This window comes from Crocodylus porosus, unplaced genomic scaffold (genome assembly GCF_001723895.1).
Source record: "Crocodylus porosus isolate Cpor-Errol unplaced genomic scaffold, CroPor_comp1, whole genome shotgun sequence".
NCBI lineage: Eukaryota > Metazoa > Chordata > Crocodylia > Crocodylidae > Crocodylus > Crocodylus porosus.
In genome coordinates, this window is record NW_017728932.1 from 16,932,394 (window position 1) to 16,943,020 (window position 10,627).

The 10,627-nt window shown below is 48.2% G+C and overlaps 1 protein-coding gene and 1 long non-coding RNA gene across 2 annotated transcripts in view; both read left to right on the forward strand.

Annotated features, from left to right (window-relative positions):
* Positions 1 to 8,880, forward strand: part of LOC109317237 — a 22,533-nt gene extending 13,653 nt beyond the window's left edge. Inside the window, exon 3 of the long non-coding RNA XR_002103011.1 lies at positions 8,687 to 8,880. This is a non-coding gene — a long non-coding RNA (uncharacterized LOC109317237). The remainder of the gene's footprint in view (positions 1 to 8,686) is intronic.
* A 946-nt stretch (positions 8,881 to 9,826) lies between these two features.
* The window catches only part of NUFIP2 (NUFIP2, FMR1 interacting protein 2), a 21,764-nt gene continuing 20,963 nt past the window's right edge, over positions 9,827 to 10,627 (forward strand). Inside the window, exon 1 of the mRNA XM_019545326.1 lies at positions 9,827 to 10,060. Within this exon, the coding sequence (XP_019400871.1) occupies positions 9,827 to 10,060 (234 nt within the window). The remainder of the gene's footprint in view (positions 10,061 to 10,627) is intronic.

The following is a 10,627-nucleotide window of genomic DNA, read 5'->3' on the forward strand; positions in this document are numbered from 1 at the left end:
GCCAATGCACGGATCCTGGGAGGAGGTAGTTCAGCAACAGGCCCTGTTCCCTGGGCCTTCTGGAGTCATTTACCCCTCTGCAGAGCGGGGGCCGTTTCCAAAGACACTGCCTCATGCAAGCAGAGGTCATTTCCCATAGGAGAGAACTGGCTCTTGACCTGCAGCAGGGGCTCAGCCTGGCACAGAAGACGGGAAGGGAGGTGGAGCTGGGAGAAGCTCCAGGAGAAGCTTCCTGACCTGGAGGCCTCAGAGCTGAGGTGACAGAGGAGGCCTGCCCCTGCCGCGACGCAGTCAGAGCAAACTTCTGCAAGGTTCAGGTGGGACCATGGCAGCTTAGCTCAATTCCAAGCCTTGCAAGCCTTACCAATGGCTTTGTCCACACTGATGCAGTGAGGCCAGTAGCAAAAAATGGGAGCAAATCCCATCACCCACGGCCTAGCCTCCCCAGGCATGTCTGGAGGGGAGACTTGACAGGGGGCTGGAAAAATTACTGAAAGGTGCCGCAACACATGAGGCAGAGGTGGCCCGCACGGAAACCATTAGGACTTCTCTGTCTGCAGTGCTGATGCCTGTTCCCCCTCCTGTCTACAGATGCCAGCTGTCCAACAGGACTGCCAGAGAATGGGAGCTCTGTCCTACCCCTGCCCCCAATCATGGGAAGCTGAGCCCATCATAGCTGCACTCGGCCAAGACAAGGGGAGCACAAGTCAAAGGACAGAGCAGGAAACAGCAAGGACTTCACTTTTTTAACAAGTGTAATGATCTCTGTGCCCGGAGCACCATGCATCAGCAGTGCTGGGGCCTCCCCATGGCAGCCAGAGCCACCTTGAGCACCAGGTGTGCAGGGGAAGGCAGGAATCTGGGACCAAAATGAGCAACCGCCTTCCCACCCAAGCAGGACTAGAAAGCATGTAATGCAGCTTCTCCCGCCCAAAAACAGGGCAGGTGAAGAAAAGATGCAATGTGATGGGTCAAGGCCAATTTCCCATCCCCTTGTTCATACTTAACAGCATCTTTCATTGGGCTGTTTGTGGGGTAAGGCATGTGAGAGAGCAGAATCAGGTCACCGGTGGTCTAACTCCCATAGCCATAGGATCAGAGGGCTGAAAGCAACCTTCAAGGCCGTCTGATGCAATGGAGATCTGGGATTCGCTGTTCCTAAACCTTCCTGGATAAATACATTTCGAGCCGCTGCTTGAAGACCTCCAGCAAAGGAGGTTCTACCACTTCCCCTGCCCTGACGGCACTCAAAACGAAGCCGCGTCTCTTGCCAATATTGGGGTCATTGCGGACAGAGTGTAAGGCCACAGCTCCATGCAGAACTGCCACTGGCCACCATCGAGTGGGTAAGGAAACATTTGGGATTTACCTGGTCAGAAACCAGTGACGGTGACTGATCAGCTCCTCAGGCAGAATTCCTGATGTTATTATGCAAGGCCCAGGAGGATCCAAGTACAGGATCAGGGCCCAGGGGGGAACAGTAGGAACTGACTTATCTGGAAGCACGTTGCAGCATGCTGGATGGGCAACCTCTGCTCTGCAAAGGTATTTATTTTGAAAATTCTTGTTGCCATAGCAATGTAACGCTGCTCTTTTCATCTTCCTCCTTTTATTTTTCCCGTGCCTTCGCAGCCATTAGATAAATTGCCAGCGAGACAAACCATGGCATCTTTGTTTATTGTAAGACTTATTTTGTGCATGGCCTCCTGGGTGAGCCAGGGTCAGGAGGCCAAAGACTGCATTGTACACTCTTCACGGCACAACTAGTGTCTACTGCCGTCTCAAGATGGTCATTGAGCATCAATATTAATATTTAATGTGACTCAGAGACTGAGGTCCTACAGCATCTTCCACAGGAGCTGGGGTCTTAAATGAGCACCGTGGCCTGATTCCAATTTTGTACTTTATGTTCTGCCTCTCAAATTCCACTCATGCTGCAGTTTTAATGGGAGCCAGGATTCTTCTTCCGTTCTCCTCCGAAACCTTTGGGTAGCATTGCTGCGTGTAGCTTCTGCTAATCAGCTTCTGTGTTCTCCCCCAGAGGTGGCTGCATGCTTCCTGTGTACAAGCAGCCCTCAGGTATTACAAGAAGTATACAGATGAATAGTAATCATGCTTTGGTTTTTATTCCTCTGTGCGGAGAGGCCACAATCAGGGCTTGAGCCCCACTGGGATAGGAGCTCTGTACATCCATTTAAAAGCCAAACACTCTCTGCCCCAAAGACCTAAGTGCTTCATGGCCGAATTCTAATACAGCTCAGTGGAAGAGGCAGTGACGCATAATTGGTTTGCTGTATAGCGGATACAAAGTACTCAGGTTTAAAAAAAAATATATTTGCTTTGTCTTTGAGAGGTCAAAGTCCCCTGCAGATTCACTAGTACGTGCCCTGCCCTGAGACACCGATTGTCTGCCTTGTGTGCTGCTGCTCTGCAGTCGTACAGGAGTGGCTCCGTAGCCATTCTGGGGCAGTTTTTGTGAATGTAGCTTAGATCTAATTCCCTAGATCTAAAGGAGGGGGGAAATCGAGGGCCAGGTCTCTGTGAAATCCTAGTTCAGTCATCAAGCCCTAAGGCAGGCTTGGCTGCAGCTGCCTCTAGTTTATTTGGTCACGATTTAGGAAACAAGTTCATCTTTTGCACAGATGCAGTGAGCGGATGCTACCCATTGTTGTGCGATCACTCGAATGCGTTTACATACAAGAAGGGACAGGCCCCAGCTCCAGACATACTAGCCTCCATAAGCAGATCATGCTGGCTAAAGTAATTCATTCAAGGGAGAGGCTAGTCGGAAGTTGGGCCTTTTAAGGGTTATACAAATCATGTTGAGTCATATTCTTAGTTACGTTAAGGCACATTTAAACTTGTCTATTCATTGGCCCCTCTGTGCCCTCCCAGCAGAGGATCAGGCATTTGGTGTATTCTGATTTTTATCCATGCCTTCCCATAAAAACACTGATTGAAACTATTACTGTGTGTGAAAGAGGAAGTAATTCCTAAGGTTTGTGAAAGAATCGTGATTCAAGATTGGCTGTATTTTTAGACTGTGTTATGTAGAGAGGAAAGTTAACAATTTCCACACTGATGTAGCTTTTGCTCTTGGTGCTCTCTTGTTGAAAGGGCATAAAGCTACATCTTCATAGAACCGTACCATAGAGAAACAGGGCAGGAAGGGACCTCCAGAGATCACCTAGTCTACCCCTGCCTGAGGCAGGATCATCCCTGTCCAAACCATCCCATACAACCACAGTGTAAACTCTCCAGCAGAGTACTGTCAATCCTGACACAATAGACATCACACCCGAACCTGCCATAGGTAAAGCAGCGGGACCACGGCAGCCAACGTCCTGCTTCTGTGACATGTCAGTGTACAGGCAAGAGATCCCAAGCAGAGGCTGTGCTGCTGCTACAGAGGAAGGCAAGCCCCCCCGCCCCATGCCCGCCCATCCAGACCAATCTGACCATGGGTAAAACTCCTTCCTGACCCCCAATATAGCAATCAGTCTGACCTTGAGTAGAGGGGCAAGACCCTCTAGCCAGGAACCTCTGGCTTTGCTCCCATCAGAAGCATTAGCCCACCCCGGTCAAAGTCCAGAGCCTTGGCTGCAGCCAATGCCCGGTACCTCTGAGGGAGGCTTAAGAGCACCCTGACATGCATAGAGGCAACCTGCAAAGCCCAAAAGCCTGGGAAATATCCACAGCAAAACACAGGCATCGCTACACCTAGATCAGCCCTGACCAGTAGCTGTCCAAGCTCTTCTTGAACCTCTTCAGTGATGGAGAGTCCACAGCTTCGCTAGGTGTCTATTCCACTGCCTTGCTGCTCTCACAGTAAAGAGGTTTTTCTGGATCTCCAATTTAAATGTGCTTTGCTGCAACTTCAAGCCATCGGTCTGCATCCTCCTCTCTGCAGCGAGAGAAAAAAGGTACTTTCCCTTTTCTTTATGGCAACCCTTCAAGTGTTTGAAGGCTGCTATCATGTTCCCTCTGAAGCACCTTTTCCTGAAGCTGAACATGCCCAGCTCTCTCAGCCTCTCCTCGTATGACTCGCTTTCGAAGCCCCTGATCATTTTTGTTGCCCAATCTGGACCCTCTCTGACTTCTTCCCATCCTTTTTAAAATGCAGAGCCCAGAACTACACACAGTATCTAAATGAGGCCTAAGCAGTGCCAAGTATAGAGGCACTCACACCTTCCGTGTTGTGCACCTGCTGCTTTTATTGATGCATCCCAAAACTGCATTCACCTTTTGTGTGGCTGCATCACACTGCAGACTCATACTGAGCGTGTGATCTACGACTCCCAGATCCCTTCCCACAGAGCTGCCATCTAGCCAGGGCTCACACATTTTATGTTTGTGTTTCTGATTATTCTTCCCAAGGTGTAGGGTTAAGGCTAGGGTTGAATGAAGCTAGTGGGAGACCCTGAGGAAGTATGCACTGTACAGTGGGAAGTTATACATTGATTATGCATCAGGTAGATTAAAAATATGCAAGCGTCTCAGATGTCTAGTTCTTCCATCCAAGTACCTCTTTTCTGCCTCCGTATAGACCTTTTAGATCAAATCAACCACCAAACCCTCTAGAGACAGTATCTTTAAAATCTCTTAGCAAAGATAGATAATGCACAGAGTATAGAGTAGAAATGGAGTTCGATGATCGATCCACCTCACCTACAAGGAACTCCAAATGGCATGATGATGCATGGAACGCAATGAAAAGAAGACGTGGTGAAAATTTGCAAGCGTGCTCTGTACCCGAAGGAGACTTCTCTGTCCTGAGCAGATGGTTATAAAGGCAACAGATTTTTAGAACTGGCCTATTTTAAGTGCTTCTAGCTTATTAAATGATATTGGTAAGTTAGAGTCACATAAACTAAATCTACTCCTTTGAACAAACAGTTTGGTTTTTCTTAGGGGGGAAATCACTGGAATATGTGCCTGCATTAAAAGAAAAGCAATTAAAGTAAACTCAACCATTATTTGAGTTCAGAGCCAAAACCTACCACTTGGACTAGCTGATTCAATCCTTATTGCTGTACATTTTTGGACCACGGTGTCGCAAAGCAGCAGGATCTTTTAGATAAGGATGATAGGAGACAACTCTGAATTACCAAGGTCGAAGTGACACAATGTGCAGATCTGTGCGCAGTGATGGGACTGTTTCGTTACTTCAGTGGATCTGGAATATGGTGAAAATGGCCTCTTTTGCTTGCCTGAGACCTGCCAAATTTATTAGACATGTACAACAGCAGGGGCAGGTATAATGAAGGGGAAACATGGGAGAAAATGTGGCATGAGTAGATGGCTTTAGTTTCCTTGCTTTGAGCTGCTCTGGAGAAGAAAGGCCCTCTAAGTCTTGAAGTTTAATGCATTGATTAGCTAGTGCTACACTGCATTATCCATCTGGGCCTGCAGCAAAGCCAATGGGATTCTTTCCACTGGCTTCACCGCAGGTTGAATCCAGCTCTTCCTTTGGGGTCGCTCAGACTTGCCTCGGATGGCAGCTTTCACAGAAGGAATTCATTGCAATCACCAAGCACAGCCCATGGAGATTGCAGCTCCCAACATGAAGTGTAAGGCCCCCCCGGCGACGGAGCACTGCAGGTTGGGGCCTGTGACTGACTTTAGATCGCTGTGCTGTATCTAGCCTTCTTGCTGCAATTTGGGAGACCCATTTTTCACTTGCTAATGGGAAAAGACAGAGAGCAGTGGCCTCAGAAGCATCTTTGAAGTTTTCTGCAGTTTTCAACGTTTAATGTAATCCTGACAAGATGACACGTCTGAGGCGCAAAGCAGACAGTTATTAAGCCTTTCATATTCAAGCAAACTCTGTATTCTAGTAGCTAAAGTGCCCAAGTCTTATTTTTTCCCCCCAAAGTCCTTTGAAGTTTATTTCTTTAGGCCAATTTAGAGGATTAAAAATAAAACACAATTTTTCCAAGTCACCAGTGAAACATCAAGTTAGTTTCTCCTTTTGAGGCTTGTATCCTAAGCAACGAGAGGTCATTTTATACATTACTTCTATAAAATGTGAAAGGCCTGTTGCTGCTTACAGTTTGTGTGGGGCCTAAAGTTAATTATCAGCTGCAAAATCAGTTTCACTAAACATTGAGCTGCCACTGTTCCTTGTATTGTGTTGCAAGTCACTCGATCTGTGTGGGCCACCTGACACAGACCCCCTGATATTTCAAGCTCCTCGATGATCTAACAAGAAAAATACATAAATGTGGTGTTCGAATCATGGTAGGAGAAGTTCTACCATCTACATGTTAAAAAAAGGGGGAAAAACCCAGCTGTGTTTGATTCATAAACTTCCAACTACATTCTGTGTAAGTAAAACTTTAACCCTGCTAGATCTTCAGGGCAGAGGCTGTGTCTCTGGTACATTGCTCAGCATGAAAGGGCCTGGGATTTGGCGGCACTTCGTATTATGAATATTAAAAACGGTGTGTATTTGAATTGCAAAGCCAAGCACTCAGAAGTCGGGAAATGCCAATGTCAGGGGTGCCTGTGCAACCTCAGTCTAGCTCTCTTATCCATATGCACTAGGTGGAAGTTTTTAATAACGTGGCCATGCACTTCTTTTCCCTACCGCGGGTGCCAAGCCTCCTTCAGAGTACAGCATGGATGTAATGCAGTTAATCAAGATAGGGTTGTTATTAGGTTATGATCCGTGAGCCACCCGTTTTTCCCCTAACGCCAGACTGTCCCTGCCCCACTCCTGTTCTCTTTCTATTGCCTCCATCTCTCGCCCCATCAGCGTAGTCCCATCTTGTCTTCTGCCCTGGTTGTCACACCTCTGCATTCAAGTCAAACCTCCTTTGTCTCCATGAGGCTTAGCCAGTAGTGCTGCCAAGTCCTGAAAGAAGGAATTTGCCAGATATGCCTCAAAAAGTTGCTTGACACTCCTAGACAGACCTTCTAGTCAAAATGTTCCCAGTCATCACACCCAGCAAACATACGGGAGCCTTGACACAACAGTTTGTTGCTAGGATCTCCGGAAAGCTGCTAGATCCCTAGAGTAAACTGCCAAATTGGTAAGACCACGGGACACTATGGAGGAGTTTGAAAAGGGGAGTTCTCCCTGCTGTCAGCGCTGTTATCCAGCACTGCCATGAGTCGGGATGGAGAGGAGCAGCAGAGGCAGGAGAAAGTCCTATGAGCACCTTCAGCCCTCAACTGAAGCATGCTCCAAACAGATGCAATGCTCAGAAATTTAGGCCAGACTCTAACAAACTGAACATTCACAATGGTGATCTACAGAGACTTCTAGATCAGCTGGATTTGGGTGGATTTGCACAGCAAAAGCACTTCCTTAACCTTTTCCCAACAGGCTCCCCCACCCCACAACTCACACAACCCACACACATCAAGTTTCACATCCCTGCTCCAGAGCATTTCTGCAATTTATTAACAACACCAATGCGAACATTTTGTAACACTGGCAAAACAACATCTTTTCCCATAAGATTGTTCTCAGAAGCGGCAGAACTATTTTTGATGAAACTTTCTAAAAATGTAGCGCGAGGCAGACACCAGCCAGGACAATGTCAGTCCGAATGGTTAAAGTTTGGCAACATTAAAGCCAGGGCTTTTTCATGAGAAGTTGTAGGGAACCTTAATGGCAGATGCTGTCGCTAGCTCCGTCTGTAATACTAACACATTTCAGATGCGATCCTCGGAGAGGCCAAACGATATACGGTACGACCGAGCAACTTCAAACAATGATAACGGAGGTTTTGATATTTATAAATAGAATTTAAAAACAACCTCAAGTAGAGAAACACAAGCATGTTCTCTGTTTATATACTTGACTATTTATATTTAGTTATAAGTATATTTATAGATAATTTAAGTATATTTAAGTATAGTTTAAGTATATTTATATATACGTGACTATTTATATAACTCTGACATGTAAAAGAAACCCTGCTTCATCTACAGTCACTATTGCACTTTAAAGCTGCACTAATGTAATTTCAAGCTAATTGAGTCAAATATCTCTTTTTGCACTTCCACATTTGGGGAATTGTGTTGTTACTTTGATTTCTTTATGGATGTGTTCACTGTCCCAGAAGCCCGTGGCGCTGGGCACCGAACATAAGCCCTGTCCCAAGGCTCTTCCATTCAATGTATAGACCAGGAGGCAGCAGATGGATTCTGGGCTGCTTCGACTGAGAGCGGGCACCCCGAGGATGCAAGGCCTCCGTTTCTGCCGAGAAGAGATGCCTTCAGCCCGCCATGCAGTAAATTCCGATCAGACCCTGGACCCAAGTTGGCATGGCTGACAAGCACTAGCTCTAGGCTGGAACAGCATGGGCACTCATTGGCACAGCTGTGAGAGGAAGCACACCAGGGCTGTCCTGTGACCAGGTAAATGAATGGGCTTCCAACTAGTCTTGGTGCCAGATTCAGCCTGACTGCTTTGTGCACCACAGTGGTGAACAGGCCCATAACCAAGCACAGATCTTCTGCACGTCATGTCACTTGGATCTCAGTCATTCAGAGTTCCCTCCTACCTTCCTTGTCTAAAATGTCTAAAATATCCTGCTGCTCTGAGATGCACTTTACTTTGGAAAGTTTCTTGTAAGCATAAGGAGTCAGCATCGTGGTACCATGTTACCCCCCACACAAATCCCAATTCACTGTCTTCAGCACAGAGCAATGATTTACTTTCTCTCTCTAATAGGCAAGTGAGGTCCTCATGTTCTCCAGTGGAACAGAACCAGGACTGGGGGGAGAGGAGGTATCACTCGCTTTAGAGCCACTACAGAAAAAAAATCAGACGCTGGTAGTGTGGAGCAGAGACTTGATTGCATACAGATTTGCTGCAGAATGAAAATTTACGCCAAAAAAATACATTTCATATTCAAAACCACAGTGTGTGGACAATGCTCATTTTTTCCTTATTCACGTAGGTATTAATGAGTGATGAATGCATTGTTGCAGAGGGCAATGAAAATGGTTGGGGGCAGGATTTAGGAGGAGAGGCTGAGGAAGCTGTGCTGACTGAGTCTGGAGAAGGCAAGACCGAGGGGGGATTTGATAGCAGCCTTCAACTCCCTGCAGCGGGGTTGCAAAGAGGATGGAGCTGGGCTGTTCCCAGTGGGGGCAATGGGCTCAAGCTGCAGCAAGGGAAGTTTAGGAAAAACTCTCTCACTAGGAGGGCGGTGAAGCACTGGACCAGGTTACCCAGAGCGGTGGTGGACTCTCCATCCTTGGAGGTTTTGAAGACCCAGGTAGACCAAGCCTTGTCTGGGAAGACGTAGTTGGGGCTGGTCTTGGTTGGAGCAGGGGTTGGACTAGATGCGACCTCCTGAGCTCCCTTCACACCCTCAGTTTGTATGATTGTAATTCTCTTTATTTCCCACTTTTTCACACCGAGTTTTCTGTTGCATCAGGCTGAAGAGAGGCATGGTTGCTTTGGTGGATAGAGGCAGGTAGCACCCTCTGAGTGCTTTGGTGCTGCATTATTTCTCTCTAGTGGAACTGTGTCTGAGCGAACGTGCTTTCCTTTGGTACGCCGCTGGAGGAGCTCGAGAGTAAGCCAGAGTGCTGGAGCTTCTTCAGCCTCCTCCTGTGGTGGAATAACTGCTGAGTTTGATTCGACTCCAGAGTCTGCATTGCTAGTACTGGAAGCAGTCTGTTCCCACCAAAGTAACCCCCTGGCTAAATCACATTCAATTCGATATTTTTGTTGAGTCATATAAACTATATTCTTGCCTGGACCGGGCACCCCCCAACCTCACTAGGTTATATAGTTTATATGACTTCAGTACAATTATATAACTTATATAAATTATACAATTTATATAACTTCAGTGCAATTATGTGGACGGTGAAGCAGGCTTGGGATCCTCTGCATCTGAATGCAGATGTGCTTCTCAACCCCTCGCCTCCTCTCACAGGATCCCGCAGAGAAACCACGACCAGAATTAGTTGGCGATGGCCATTTCTAGGATGTCAGATTGTGAAGCTGCCAACCAGGATTGTGGAAGACTTCTCTGTCGATAGCAGGAGGGGAGAGGTTTCATTCAACCCCCCGAACAGCGACGGGAACAGAGTACGTGACTGGCTGCACACTGTTGCGGGTGGGAGGCATTTGCTCGTCTCAGTTCAGGCCCATGACCAGCACCTAAACCTGCAGTATTGGTACCTAAACCGCAGTTCCTGATGGTGGCACTTTCTCCCGGGCAGCAGACAGGACCAGCACGGCGGCTGGCAACAGTCGCTTCTCCCCGCGCAAAAAAAGCGAGAGCTCATTTAGACTCGCAAAGGAGGAGCTCGTTTCCGCCCGACAAGGGGGAGCGCAGACAAGCTCATCCTAGACCCCAGCGGGGAGAGGGCTGCTTGAGACTGGCCGGGGGCAGAGCTCGTTTAGCCTAGCGAGGAGAGCGGGGCTAGTTCGGGCCCCACCAGGAGCAGCTCGTGGATGTGACGAGGCCCTAGGCTGGAGAAGGGGGAGCTCGTCTTGGACTCAAGGGGGGCCCGCTCGTCTCAGACCCGTGGGCCGCGGAGCGCCTGGGCCTGGAGCGGGAGCCCCCAGGGGAGCCGCGCTTCGGCTGGCCGGAGGGGGCTCGTGTGGGGCCCCGCAGCGCGGCCGGGGGAGGGGCGCACGACCCCCACGGCC